Here is a 16,043-nt window from a genome sequence, read left to right on the forward strand (position 1 = left end):
ACAAGACAGTTAGGATACAGAGTATATTAACGTTTACAACCTGTGCTGTTTAGTTTTGAAAGCATGTCAGGTATATTTACTTGATGAGGACAATGTTTTATAAAAATTAATACTTATGATGATAAAGTATAAAATGAATAAAAAAGAAAGGAACTAGGACACTGGGGACTTAAAATAGTCCTTGCCTCCAGTAGTTATGAGATAGTGAGTACGTGAAAGGAAACATTAAGTGGTAGAAATGAAAAAGGGATGGGGGCTTCCCTGGTGGTGCAGTGGTTGAGAATCTGCCTGCCAATGCAGGGGACACGGGTTCGAGCCCTGGTCTGGGAAGATCCCACATGCTGCGGAGCAACTAGGCCCGCGAGCCACAATTACTGAGCCTGCGCGTCTGGAGTCTGTGCTCCACAACAAGAGAGGCCGGGATGAAGAGTGGCCCCCACTTGCCGCAACTAGAGAAAGCCCTCGCACAGAAACGAAGACCCAACACAGCCATAAATAAATAAATTAGTTAATTAATTAATTAAAAAAAAAAAAAGGGATGACTATGAGAAAGATTTCAAATAGCCATGCTCTTTCTTTTAGTGCTTCTCTTTCAGCTGTAAAGCTACTGATCTAAGACTTTAATAACATTATTATGTTATTTAATAACATTATTAACATCACTAAAACATCAGTGATTACTGTTTTCCAAAGCAGAAAAGCAAAGGTATACTTTGGCATGGGGGTGAGTTAAGGAATCATTTGGGAATTGTGAAGAATAAAATAAAAAAGGAAAAGCAAGCAAATATGGCACTTGGCTAACCGCAGATCATTCTTATTGAGACAGTTTCAGCAAATATGTACTTTTGGCAACATTTTATAAAATGTTTGCCTTCACGCTTGAAAATAATGAGATTACATTTTGTTATAATTATCTGTCATTCCAATTTTTATTAATTTAGACTAACCTTCCCCCTGGTTATTTTTAATTTTTTATGTTTTTATGTCCCCAGACTGGAACAGCAACTTCACCGCCAAAGGAAAAATAAGTAGGCGGGTGGAAAGGAACAGAATAGCCTGATATTTGAGAACATGGCATTTTGGTGACCTTATTATTTATTTTTTCTTTTTAATACCATTTTCTTTTATAGGTTTAATCAGTGGAATGAAAAATTTTGTTACTCTATTTCACAACCAGCAGTCGTTAGCAAACTGGCTCATTGCTCTGTATGTTCCCATCCAGGTAAGCAGACATAGGGAATGATAGCTCTAGAATATTATTGTCTGATACCTACGTTTTCATCTCTGTTCTTATAGTACTTTTTACATACCTACCTTCCTTACCAGATTGGGAACCCTCAGTGTCAGGAGTTGTGTCACATACACACAGTAGACACTCGATAAATATTTATTGAATGAAATAACGTGATGTAAATGATAAATATAGGATATGTGCAGTTTCGAACTATGTTATCAGATTACTGTGATCCTAAAATTATGTTTTCAATATAGAAATCCATTTTAAGAAAAAAAATTGTACTGATAAATCTTAGGGAAAAATGGAAGTGAAATCATTTGCTTATGTATCAGTGATTTATCTTTATATATTTAGAGAATTCTTAACTGTCCTATAGTGCATTTTTATTGTGTGTGAAGATAGTGACTTAAAACTAATTTCTAATACATGTTCACTGTTCAGTAGCTTGGACCCTGTTCATTAGTCTTGATAAAAAAATGATGTCCCTGACATGTACTGGGTTAAAAAGGCCTTTTGCTCTCAGGAGAGATTAAGAGATCATGTTAGCTCATCTTTTAAAAGAAATTCTGCTTTATCTATTTGTCTTAATATGTTTTCATTAGCCTTTTAAAATGATAGATGAAACCATGGAAGAAATCAAAGTTTTTATAGATAAAATGCCCTTCTGTAGTTTTTTTGGTACCTTATAAATGATGATTTTAGGTCATGTCAGTTATGTAGGTTCTTTGTGTTCTCAAAAGTGTTGAAGGTAGTCATGCTTTCCTTTTACTGGGCACTAGGACCCCACACCCAGGCCACAATCACAATTTATGTTCCAAGCATAGTTTAAAAATAGCTATATAGTAACTGAGAGCTAGCCACTAGCAGAGGTAATTAACTGCTCTATTCTTTTCATATTCTTATTAAAGAAACCATTTCATGAATTATTCTATTAACTAAATAATGTTTTACTAATAATGTCCTTCTTTTCTTGTATGTAGCTACCACATACACCACAGTTTTCCATTTGAGATTATTATAAATGTATAATTTCATATTACAAATTAACACTTTCAGACAGAAGGGTAATTTACAGAAAAAAAATAGTGTCATGTGATAGTAATAGCTAAAGATGTACTTTATCGTAAGAATTATTATTGTGTTCATTACTCTATTCAGCCTAAATGTATTGAAACCCTTCTATATGCTAGGCATTTTGCTAGGCAGTATTTGTTTTTGAAAATTCAGATAAGGGCAAAAAAAAAAAATGTACATCGAAGGTAATGCTAAAAAGCAGTGAAAGTCATACTTTTTGTGTCTCCATGAAGGTTCACCTAAGGATCATGAACGTAATGGATGCAAATTATGTAAAACTGATCGATATTGTGAGCCACATGATTATGAATACTGTTGTCCTTGTGAGTGGCACCGAACAGAACATGAGAGACAGCTAAATGCAGTAGAAAACAGTATTAAGAAGTAAGTTTTTTGTACTCATTGTTTCCTGATGTGGCCTATTTATACACCTGTGGTTGAATTATTTCTTCATAACTTTCCCCCATGTAGATTAATAACGTTTCACAGAATCCTTTTCTAGACTCTGTTCAAAAATTAGGCTATCTTAGAAGATAGTAATTTAATAATGTTTCATTGAGAAGCTTGATGACTAGGATACTATACAAGGACACTTTCCATTAAATGAGAAGAGATTAAATGGATGATTTTAGAGTCTATCTAAAATTGCCTGATTGTATTAATAACATGTATATAACTTATTTTCAGAAAAGCTTGCAGTTGTGAGGGATTCCCATTCCACGAGGTAATGAGTAATAATTCAACCATGTGTTTATCTCAGAAGCTTTTTTTAAAAGTTTGACATCTCAATTGCTGTTTTCTGTTCTCTTGCTAGGTTATTCAAGAATTCCTTTTGAACAAGGATAAATTGGTGACGGCAATCAGGTACCAAAGACCTGATTTATTATTGTTTCAGGTATCTGAAAATAAGCTCTTATTTTACAGTGTGAAGTTGGATACTAGGAAGATAAGAAGGGGTAATCACTTTGACTGATCTGAGAGGAGTTTGAAATAGATGGCTCTTGAGTGCATATGTATTTTTCAGCATTTATATCTAATCTCCGTTCCTTTGCCACACAGTAACTATACTTTGCAGCCCATAAGACAAATCACAATTATGCTGTTCTTTACAAGACACCTTAAAGACCATGTACAGATGTATTGTATTCAGGGATATGTTGGGGGAGAGATACTAATAACCAGAGAATGTAAAGATATATATTGTTATTGTATATTGTTATGGAAGACAATGTATTGTTATGGAAGACAGTATAGTTTACAAATGCATTGAGATTTGTAATCAGTGACCTAAATTTAAATTTGGACAGTCCGTCGCTTACCATGTGACCCTGGATATGTGTTTTCCTCAAAATAGAAATAATATTACTTATCTTGTGAAGTCACTATGCAGATTAAATGAGATTATTTATATTAACCCCTAGTATAGTAGCTAGAGAAACAGAGTGGCTCAATAAATTGTAACTACTTGTTGCTTAGCTCTACCAAGAACAGTAGTAATAATGGCAACCAAGATTCATTGAACATTTAAAATTTGCTGTTATATTTAACACATTACATGTAATCTTCCCTAACTTTATAATGTGTGTGCCGGATTATATTTTACAGAGGGAAAACCTGAGGCTAAAAGAGGTTAAGTAACTGACCCAAATCTAGGAAATATTCTGACCCTCAAACCCAGAACCCTCACACTTACATCATTGTGCCATATTGCCTCCTTAGGAGGCTCACTGTTCTTTCTGGGAATATTCTCGTTGATACAACTTTAACTAATGTTATCTCTTAAGGAAAAGATAATATCACCCTGAGAGTGCTGTTTGTCTCCAAGAGATAACAAAATCTTGTTTTATTTTTATTATATTTACAGAGATTTACTCTTGAAAAAATGGAGTGGCCCAGTCACTATGCATGTGAGAAATTGTTGATACTGTTGACGCACTATGACATGATAGAAAGAAAGCTCGGTAGAAGGAACTCTAATCAACTACAGCCACTTCGGTAATATAAAGAATTGTATGAATATGTCCCTGTGTTTTCATTGGAATATTTTATCTAAAATATTCTTCTTAATATCTTTAATAGTGGGATATATATCTCTTTGTTTTATAAAAATGGAGGAAAGGTCTACTGGAATATTAAGAGCTTATTCAGGGCTTAGAGTCCAGATGACATAGTAAGTTCATGCTTTGACACACTTCTCTGCCTCAAACATATAGTAATAGTAGACTATTAAAAGAAATAAATATAAAAAGATATAGCTAGGATTAACTAGATAATTATTTCCGTGGACCAGAAAGGGAACAGAAATGTAAAGTGAATGGAGGGACTGAAACGGAGAATTGGTGGCTCTCAGTGAAGGGTATATGATTATTCATTGTACTCTTCTTGAAACTTTTCTTTTTTTTTTTTTAATTTATTTTTGGCTGTGTTGGGTCTTCATTGCTGTGCGCGGGCTTTCTCTAGTTGTGGTGATCGGGGGCTACTCTGCGTTGTGGTGCGTGGGCTTCTCATTGCGGTGGCTTCTCTTGTTGCGGAGCACGGGCTCTAGGCGCGTGGGCTTCAGTAGTTGTGGCACACGGGCTCAGTAGTTGTGGTTCACGGGCTTTAGAGTGCAGGCTCAGTAGTAGTGGCTCACGGGCTCTAGAGCACAGGCTCAGTAGTTGGGGCGCACGGGCTTAGTTGCTCCGCGGCATGTGGGATCTTCCCGGACCAGGGCTCGAACCCGTGTCCCCTGCATTGGCAGGTAGATTCTTAACCACTGCGCCACCAGGGAAGCCCGAAACTTTTCTTAAGGTTTGAAAATTTTCAAAATAAAAAGTTTTGGGGAAAGTATTAAAGAAAAAAGATAAGCTACAAAGGAGTGACAGTCTGCTACCATACATCTTTCATGACAATAGTAGATTCCAGAAGATGATGGAGTAATATTTCAAAGCTTTGACTAAAAATAATTGGCAACCCAGACATCATTAAAATTATTCACTCATTGGCAAGGCATTTTCAGACATGTGAAGACTAAGAGTTTGCCACTCACAGACCCTCATCAAAAGCACTGTTAAAGGATGACTTCAGCAAGAAGAAAAATGAACTCAGGGGGAAGATGTGGATAACAACAAACAGTGGCCAGCATAGAAACTGATAAAACATGTTTAGCTAATTTAATAAATGGAATGGAAAAAATATCTATATAAATATCCTAATAATGCTTGATGGTTAGTATATGAGGATGATAATAAACTGAAACTCCCAAAGTATGCATGTAAACAGTTAAGGGTGACCACTAAAACATTAGAAATACAACCTCTATCTTTAAAACCAATACATAAAATAAGAAAGTAAAACTATCTAACTGAAAGAATACAGGAAGGTGAAAGATGGAAATAGCATAGAAAATCTTAGTAACCAAAAACACAAAATAACATGTATGAATGAATCCAACTATATCAGTAATCACAATAAATGTAAGTGGATTAAACTCATCTATTAAAAGACATTATATCAGATGAGTAAACAAAACTCAACAATATTCTGCTTTATAGGGCATGTACAGAATAAAATTATGTTAAGTTTGAAAATAAAGAGATTTATAAGATTTAACCAGGCAAATATTTACCAAAGTGGTGTAGCAAAATTAACAGAAGCAAAAAAGACTTTAAAACAAAAACCATTATTATGGAAAAGAGGAACACTGAATAATAATGAGAGGAAAAATCTACTGATAAGATCTAACAGTTATAAACTCTATCTTTTAAATAAACAAGTCAAAGGAATAGCTATACAATAATTCTTAAAACATTTTTAGAATATTATTAAAACAGAATAAAAATTAATGGGAATTGAATTATTCAATCTACAAATTGAAAATTTCCAAATAACTCATGCAATTAAACCTCATTAGATGAGTTGTGTTTTTTTTCAGAATTGTTAAAAACCGAATCAGAAATGGAGTTCATTGCTTTGAAATAGAATGGGAAAAGCCTGGTATGTATACACTTTAAGCAAAATTTATAACATTTGGTCATGTATGTTTAGCAAATATCATATACATATGTAAAACATATGTATGTATATAAAAAATAAAGACGAAAATGTATCACATACACCAAGGATTAATTTCATAGTTTACCTGTGCTGTGTAAACAGCCGTTGACTAATAGTAAATATTTAAAACTTAAGTAATTTTATTTTAATGTCTTAAATTGATATTTCTTTTGTAATTAATGTTTACGAAAACAATATGGAAATAGTTTTGATTTATATTCCTCAAGAAAATACTGCTACAAATGGTCTAGTCATTGGATTTCATTGTATAGCTGGGTCTAAAGAAATCAGGGTTGCTGAAAAGCACCTGGGGTGCTCTTCCTCTCCTTTCTTTACTCTGTTTAGTTTTCATGGGAATTTATAATGGTCAAATTACTCTTCTCTTCTACAGGCAGAAATACAGTGAACTCTGAACTAGCTCCAAAACTGAAGGCAAGGAAAGCACAGATCATTTAAAGTGGAAAATCATACCAAATTCATTTGTATTTGGCTTTGAAATTAGATTGTATAATTACATGTGAGTGAGTGAGAGAACAGATTTGAAATGAAATGAAATCAAATGAAAGTTGTAGGTAACTTTGAAGAATTAAATGATAAAGAATTAGATAAGTTGTTCTAAGCAATAATAGGAAATAGCTAAAGAATTTTGAAAACTGTTTAGGAACAGTTCCACCAACTGTAGTAGATTTTCAGGAAAGACAATGGCATTAACCCAGTTGGGCAGTGCATCTCCTTTGTTAAGAACTGAGGATTGGGTGCCCACTTTCACTTATCCTTGTAGGAGTTATCCCTTAAGGGAAAAAATGTACCCCACACTACTTTAACTAAGAAATATTCTAAGTTCACTTGTTTCCATTATTTCTACTTTAAACTCATCAACTAATAGTTTCATTATAGTTTGGCTTCTTATGCAGTTTTGCCCTCATATAAGATAAATACAAGAATCTAGTCTACTATTTACATATCTTATTGTAAGTTTACGTATAAGCATTCTCATTTTCATTTATCAGGTGCTTGTGAGTCCAGTAAGCCCGGGTGTGTCCTCAAGAGATTGATAACCTTTGAAACAACAATCTGGAAAATAGTGATAGTTTTGATGACCATTTCAATTCTGTCCTTTTCAGAAGCTACCACTAAAGAAAGCCAATGTTAAAGTTTTAGGAAATTGTTTCCATTCTTTATCTGAAATTTTACACTTATTATATGAAATTAAAACAAACTAACCTTATCTAAATGAAGTTTTCTATTCTCTAAGCTGCTCCTACCATCTCTGAAGCAAGAGAAATTTAAAGTTCTAATTTAAAAGGAACCTCTTTCCAGCTCTTCCCAGGTGGAATAAAATCACTTCTGTACTAGTATCAACAGATTATTAGAATAGAGATGTTGTAAAGCAAGATTTGAATGAATTATCCATTTGTGAATGACCTAGTTGACTTGGTAAACTGAAGTTACCTGGAAAAATGTAATATTTCAAATCTGTAATTAAAGCTGTTTTATTGTATTTTTAATCCTTTAGAACATTACTCTATAGAAGATAAACCTGGAGAATTGGTTTTACAAACAATAGAAGAAGAATCATTGTTTGAAGCAGCTTATCCTGAGATTGTTGCTGTTTACCAAAAACAAAAGTCAGAAATTAAAGGCAAGAAACAAAAAAGTAAGTATCACATTTGATAACTATTTAGGCTGCACACAAATATTACAAAAGAGCGACCCATCCTATTTGAATCTATCTTGTCCAAATTTTGTTGAAAGTTCTGTAAAATCAAGAGTAAGGATTGTACTTTTTCTTCTTTGTCTCAACACACTTTGTTTTAAAATCTAAAAGCCAAGAATAGACCGTTCTGCTCTGAGTCTGCTAACTTAACTGGCTGTTAGTAATTATACTAACCACTTATTGAGCAACTAGTATATATAACATATTTTGGATTTTAAATACGTTTTCTTTATTTCCCAGAACTCAGTGAGGAACTTACAACATTATTTTATAACATGCCACTCAATTATAACATTGTTTCCAAAATAAAATATTTTATAATATTTTATTAATAATTATTTTGTTATAATTATGTATAACACAGTTTTCAGGAATGCTCTGAGACAAAAAATGCAAAAATTGATCATACAGAAGATATCTGATCTGAGCTCTTTAATTTGTTTACCCATATTAGGAAAATAAAATAGATTTTAATTGTATTATATATATTTTTTCTTTCAGGCATGAAAACTAAGTCTAAAGAAAACAATTTGCCAGAATCAGATGATATGATGACTTTTCAATCACACATGACTTTAAAACCCACATGTGAAATCTTTTCTAAGCAAAATTCCAAGTTAAATTTGGAAATTTCCCCTGATTCTACATTACCCCAGGAATCTATTTCTGTGTCATTGAATACCTTGCTTTTACCTGAAGATGCACCCTGTTTGAATACACAAGAACAGTTAATATCTTCTCCAAGACCTTTGGCTGTGCAGCAAATTAAAGCTGTCAGTAAGTCTCTGATTGCAGAATCTAGTCAATCCAGTACCTCATCCCATAATATATCTGCAATTGCTGATCTGCACTTGAGCACCATTGACTGGGAAGGTACTTCTTTTAGTAATTCTCCAGCTATCCCAAGGAACACTTTTGCTCATGGTGTAAAATCGGAACTTGAAACAGCTATCCCTGATAGCTTTAAAAATATTACAGAGCAATTGTCATGTGAATCAGAATGGTGCACTACAAACATTAATAAACTGTTCGATTGGGATCTTCAAAAGACTGATCCTGAAGAGCACCTACTTTCTGGCATTACTGATTTACATCTTCAGGATTTACCTTTAAAGGAACGAATACGTATAAAATCATCATATCCTCAGAATAATATACAACCAGATGATGATCTGAAAACATTGTCCCTACTTACTGTACAAGAACACTGTATTGCTAATAGTAGTTCTGAATGTCTATCACATCTTTCAAAGGATCTTCTAGGAATTCATTTGCAAAATGAATCTAGAAACTGTAAAGTCCTAAAAGGAAACCAGCTGTTTCAAGAAAACTATAAAGCAAATACTTCTATACCTTATTCTGTCAATAACCCAATAGTAAAGACCTCCAATGTTAGAATTGGACCACCAAATACTGCTTTAGATTATAGTAGAAAAGTTGATGTGCAAACCACTCGGAAAACTGTAATGAAGAAGAGTGTTTGCCCTGGCACACGTTCCTCTGGTGAAGAAATTATCCCAGAGTCTGGGAAAGCTAAGTCCACAACTCAAAAAATGAAACAGAGTTCTCAGAAACATAGCCCAGCCCAGTTCAAAAAAAATGATGCCAACAAATTGAGTAACCCTAAAGCACATATTAAAGAAACTGAACAGTGTGTCCAGCCTTATAAAGCAGCTGGAAATGAAGAAACCTGTTTCCAAGATGCAGCAAAAAGGTCTCTGAGTTTTCTACAGTGTCGTGAGGAAAAAGACGTCTCTGGTACCTGTTTGGATAGTCCTCTTCCTTTAAGTCAGAGATTAAAACTAAGGTTCCAAAACACCTGAAATTAAATTTAAAATATTCAAGTATAACTTATAATTCTACTACTGTTGGCATTAGCAGAAGCAGAAGGAAGGTATCTAGTTAATGTATATTAGAAAAACTTAACGTGATTCTATATGTTGTGAGACACTTGCCATTTTAATCAAAACTGTAATAAAAAATGTTACCTAAAACTTTGGTTTTAAAAGACGATCCTCTGTAGTGAAAACTTCAGATAATGTATATTTTTATAACATACTTTTTTCATTAAAAAAAAATCTTTATTGATTATTCTTTAGTTATATCCTTAAAATGTTAGTACACTACTAGACAGAGTAAATGCTCCATTCATTTGCTCATTTTTATTCATTTCTTCCACAAGCCCCTAAAGCATTTTTTGATATTCCAGCTTGTTCCCAAGGGAAAACTCTTTATAATTGCCTGCATTCTCACAACATCTTCTGTTGTGCCTTTCTGAGAGTTAGATTAGCTTTCAATGTGAAGGTACTTTCAGCTGCTCTCCCAGTTTCAGTAATCTTATTCTCTCTTGTGAGGGACAAAAAAAAAATGGAAAAGGAGGATGATGATCAATATATATAGTGAAAATCATGGTTGTGGCAGCTGAATAAACTGAGGAAATCTACTTCTTACATATCCCCAGAAGTCCACAGGTATGCCAAGTGGAAAAAGATTTGGAAAATAGAATGTATAACCAGAAGAGGATTAGGAACTTGCTCAGGATCATACAGCTAATTAATAGTGGTATGGGAACCAGATTTCTTGCCTCTCAATTCATTGGTTTTTCTGTTAAAATTTTTCTTCGATAGCACTTTTTTCTTCCCCTTTTGTTTTAACAATGCATCTATACGATATTAACTACAGTACCTCCAAATATTAAGCTATTCATTTATTTATTTAGCACTCAAGAAGTCTAAAGGGAACCAGGTTGGAAAGATAAAAGTAAAACTGTTGCTACTTACAGATGACAAGATCTTGTGTTTATGAAATTCTGAGGAATTCACTAAAAACTATTAGAACTGATAAATGAGTTCAGCAAGGTTGCAGGATACAAGATCAATATATAAACATCAGTTGTATTTCTATACCCTTCTAATGAATAATACTAAATGACATTAAGGAATTCTTTTTACAACAATAAGAAAAAGAATAAAATACTTTGGAATAAATTTAGCAATAGTACAAAATTTTTACTCTGAAAACTATAAAATATCATCAAAAGAAATGAAAGAAAACCTAAATAAATGAAAAGACATCCCATGTTCGTGGATCAGAAGACTTAATATTAAGATGACAATACTCCCCAAACTAATTTGCATATTCAATGCAATCCCCATCAATTCTGGCTGATTTCTTTGCTGAAACCAATAAGCTGATTCTAAAATATATACGGGGGGCTTCCCTGGTGGCGCAGTGGTTGAGAATCTGCCTGCCAATGCAGGGGACACGGGTTCGAGCCCTGGTCTGGGAAGATCCCACATGCCACGGAGCAACTGGGCCCGTGAGCCACAATTACTGAGCCTGCGCGTCTGGAGTCTGTGCTCCGCAACAAGAGAGGCCGCGATAGTGAGAGGCCTGCGCATCGCGATGAAGAGTGGCCCCCGCTTGCCGCAACTGGAGAAAGCCCTCGTACAGAAACGAAGACCCAACACAGCCAAAAAAAACAAAAAAAAATAATAAAATATATACGGAAAATTAAGGGACACAGAATAGGCAAAACGATCCTTAAAAAGAAATGGCAGGACAGGACTTGCCCTTCCTGATTCTGACTTCAAAACTTACCACAAAGCTACAGTAATGAAGAATGTGTTGAATGGCATAAAGGTAGACAGATAGATCAGTGGGATAGAACTGAAGGTCCAGAAATACGTCCTCACATTTATGTTCAGTTGATTTTCAACCAGAGTGCCAAGACAATTCAATCGGGAAACAGTAGTCTTTGAGCAAATTCTACCGGTACAACTGAATATCCACATGCAAAAGAATGAAGTTTGATCTCGACCTCATACAATATAAAAAAACTAACACAAAAATGGGTCAAAGACCTAAATGTAAGATCTAAAACTATAAAACTCTTAGAAGAAAACATTAACATAAATCTTTGTGACTTTGACTTAAGCAAGGGTTTCTTAGATATGACACCAAAAGCTAAGGCAACAAGAAAAAATAAACTTCATCAAAACCAGAAATTTTTGCGTTTCAGGGGACATCACCAAGAAAATGAAGAGACAACCCACAAAATGGGAGAAACTATTTGCAAATCATAAATGTAATAAAGGGGCTTATATCTAGAGGGACTTGTATAAAGAACACTTACAACTCAATAATAAAAAGACAAAAGTGGGTAAAATATCTGAATAGATATTTCTTCAGAGAAGATATACAGATGGCCAACAAGTGGATGAAAACATTCTCAACATAATTAGTCATCAGAAAAATGAAAATCAAAACCACAAAGAGATGCCGCTTCACAACAAATAAAATGGCTAGAATCAAAAAAGACAAATTTAAAAAAGTGTTTGGTGAGGATGTGAAGAAACTGGAACCATCATAACCTATTGGTAGGGATGTAAAATGGGTCAGCCACTATGGAAAAAGACTGTTGGTTCCTCACGTGGTTAAACATAGTTACCATATGATCCAGCAAATCCACTCCCAGGTGTATACCCAAGAGAAATGAAGACACACCCACACAAAAACTTGTAAACAAATGTCCATAGTGACATTATTCACAATAGCCTAAAAGTGGAAACAACTCAAATGCCCATCAACTGATGAATGGATATACAAAATGTGGCATTTCAATGCAACGAAATATTGGCAATAAAAAGAAATGAAGTGCTGATACATATTACAATGTGAAGTTTGAAAACATGCTATGTGAAAGAGACCAGTCACAAAAGACCATATATTATATGATTCGGTTTGTATAAAGTGTTCCAAATAGGCAAATCTATAATATATAGAAACACAAAGTAGACTCATGGTTGCCAAAGGCTGGCAGGGAGGGGAGTTTGAAGAAGGAGAAGGGAAATAACTGCTTGTAAGATGGGTTTTGGGGGGAGTGGGTGATGATGAAGATGTTCTAGAATTGATTGTGATGATTGTGAAAGTTCGAATATACTGAAACCCTTGAATTCTGCAATTTAAATAGATAAATTCTGTGGTATGTGAATTATATCACAATAAAGGTGTTTTAAAAACAAAAAGAAATTGTGGAGAATTTTACCTGTCCAAACTCTTTAATATCTAAAATGTATATAGTCTAACCTCACTGTCATATATGCACTGCCATCATTATTTTCTAGATTTGAAAATAAGTCCAGAAAAGTGAAGAGACTTATTTTCCCAGGACTGGAGATGGAATTGTGTTTATTTATCTAGTATTTATTTCATTATGCCATGTTGTAAAATTAGGATCAAATTTGGGATACATTTGAAGTTTTGTGCTTTTCTGAAGTTATGATTTTGTTTTTTGTTTTTTGTGAAAATTCTACTAAAAATATATAAAATACTTTGAATCAAGTGTAACATTGTTTTAGAAAAGTGTCATGTCTGCAGAGCACTTAATATATATAAAATCTTACTGGGCAAGGAGAGTACTAAATAAAGGCAGTCAGTCCTCTGCTCTCAAGAAACCCACCTATTCTAATTGAACTGATATATTTTTTAAAACCTAGTGATTATTTGTATTGATATAAGTGTATACCTTTGGACAATGTGGAGGATTAGGGGCACCAACACTTACCCCCCACCCTGCACAGTCGAAAAGCCTTACAGAGCCTTACAGTCGGTCCTCCATAATTACGGTTGCACATCCCAGACTCAACCATCCACAGATCATGTAGTACTGTAGTACTTATTTATTGAAAAAAATTTCGCCTAAGAGTGGACCTGCGCAGTTCAAACCTGTGTTGTTCAAGGGTCAACTGTATTTACTTTTTAAGGTAATACCTCTGTGTGGTTAAGTAAAAAGGTGAAACAGTACAAAAATATAGAGAGTGAAAAAGTCAATCTCCTTTCTACCTTTAATGCTCAGACTCCAATTCTTGCATCTAGAGGCAAACACAGTTTCTAATTTCTTGTAGATCCTTCCAGAGGTGTTCCGTACCAACATATTAACACCAACATATCTGTACCAACATATCTTAGAAATTTCCCATGTTAGGAAATATGATGTCTCACTCTTTAATGACATCAATATCCCTACGTGTGTATCTTTGCGCAGATGCCTAGAGATATATAGTAGATGTGAATGTCATGTTTGATTTTAACTGTTGATAAATGTACAATTGAAACATTTTTAAATCTCTAGGGCTAACTAAACTATTGAAATTCAGATATGTGAACTAAATCATATGAATGCTTTTAAAACTCATATTTGACTTTGCTGTAAGCTCCCTCTTTTAAAATTTTCCCATATGCCCTTAAATAGTTAAGCATAATTGTAAATGACATGAATTTACATATGAAAATAATAAATTTACTTTGAAGACCTGACATTAAAAAAAGCTGACAGTATGGCTACCAAGAGTGTTATTTCCGTGGCAAAATCACCACATTTTAGAGTTTGACTAGTTTTGAACTAGTACCACATATTTTTAGTAATCTCAATTTTAAATGCCCATGTAATGTAAGTTTTTAATTTTTCAAGGAATCATGCTTTTGACATAAATTGGACATTAATTACTTCGTAGGTGTGTGTACAGCTCTAAGTTCTGAGGTTAGAGTTGTACAAAGACCCAATACTCTACATTGGAGGGGATGAGTATGAAATTTTACTTTGGAGTAATTAATTTTGTTTTGAACTGCTCACCTGATCCCACACCCAGTCAGTTTATGTTCTCAGAAATAAACCTAAAGACTCAATTCCTTTTTCACGGACTTTTTTTCTTTATTGAAGTTTAATTTACATACAATAAAATCCACTCATTTTAAGTGTAAGGTCTGATGAATTTTGGTAATTGTATACAGTTGTGTGACTTCCACCACAATCAAGATATGGAAAAGTTTCCCTTAAGTTTCCTTACTCTCCTTTGCAATTAATCCTCTCTCCCAAGCCTTGATCCCAGACAACAACTGGTACTCTTTTCTCACTATGGTTTGCCTTTTCTAGAATTTATATACATGGGACCATACAGTATATAGTCTCTGTATTTGACTTTCTACTTAGCATGTTTTTAAGACTTATCTATGTTGTCTATATTAATATCTTGTTCCATTTCATTGTAGAATAGTATGACATAATATTAATATACCATAATTTTTTATTCTTTCATCAGTTGATGGAAAAATAGGGTTGTTTTCACATTTTGGCTGTTATGGATAGTGTAGCCATGAATATTCAGATATAAGTCTTTAGGTGGACACACATTTTCATTTCTTTTGGATAAATATCTAAGAGTGAGATTGCAGGTTCATATGATCAGCATATGTTTAATTTTTTTAAGATACTACCGAACTCTTCCAAAGAAGCATTGTGTTCCCACCATGGGGGTTTCAATTATGCTACATTATCACCAAAACTTAATATTGTCAATCATTTTCACTTCAGTCATTCTAATTAGTGTATAGTGGCATCTCATTGTGGCTTTATTTGTCTTTTCCTGATAACTGGTGGATTAATTATCATGCGCATATTGGTCATTCATATATCTTCTTTTGTGAAATTTCGATTCTTTTTGCCAATTTTTAAATTGGGTAGTTTGTCTTCTTGTTATTCAATTATAAGTGTTCCTTATTTTTTTCTAGATACAAGATGTGTTTTGCAAAAATTGTATCCCTGAGTCTGTCATTGTAACTGTCTTTCAAAGAGCAAAATATTTAAAATTTTAATGTCTACTTTATTAATTTTTGTTTCCAGTGGCCTATTTAAGATATATTTATCTAACCTAGTGTCCCAGATATTTTTTCTATGTTTTCTCCTACAAGTTGAATAGTGTTTACCTTTTATATTTGGGTCTGTGGTTCATTTCAAGTTAATTTTTGTGTACAATGTGAGGTAAGGATTGAGGAAAATTTTTTTCCCATACAGATATCCAGTTGTGCCACTATGATTTGTTGAAAAAACATCATTTCCCTCATTGAATTACCTTGGCTCCTTTGTTGAAAATCAATGGACCATGTAAGAGTGGGTCTATTGCTGACATATTCTTTCCATCA

At 33.7% G+C, this 16,043-nt stretch overlaps 1 protein-coding gene across 3 annotated transcripts in view; it reads left to right on the forward strand.

The window, feature by feature from the left end:
• GEN1 (GEN1 Holliday junction 5' flap endonuclease) overlaps positions 1-10,013 on the forward strand; it is a 28,373-nt gene extending 18,360 nt beyond the window's left edge. For all 3 annotated transcript variants that reach the window (XM_068564407.1, XM_068564408.1, XM_068564409.1), the window contains 8 exons: positions 1,131-1,222; positions 2,545-2,695; positions 2,999-3,035; positions 3,126-3,206; positions 4,176-4,306; positions 6,225-6,286; positions 7,863-8,003; positions 8,565-10,013. In XM_068564407.1, coding sequence (XP_068420508.1) covers positions 1,131-1,222; positions 2,545-2,695; positions 2,999-3,035; positions 3,126-3,206; positions 4,176-4,306; positions 6,225-6,286; positions 7,863-8,003; positions 8,565-9,886 — 2,017 coding nt within the window. In that variant the 3' untranslated portion in view covers positions 9,887-10,013. The remainder of the gene's footprint in view (positions 1-1,130; positions 1,223-2,544; positions 2,696-2,998; positions 3,036-3,125; positions 3,207-4,175; positions 4,307-6,224; positions 6,287-7,862; positions 8,004-8,564) is intronic.
• Positions 10,014-16,043: the final 6,030 nt, after the last annotated feature.

The sequence above is a fragment of the Eschrichtius robustus genome, chromosome 15 (assembly GCF_028021215.1).
Source record: "Eschrichtius robustus isolate mEscRob2 chromosome 15, mEscRob2.pri, whole genome shotgun sequence".
Classification (NCBI taxonomy): Eukaryota; Metazoa; Chordata; class Mammalia; order Artiodactyla; family Eschrichtiidae; genus Eschrichtius; species Eschrichtius robustus.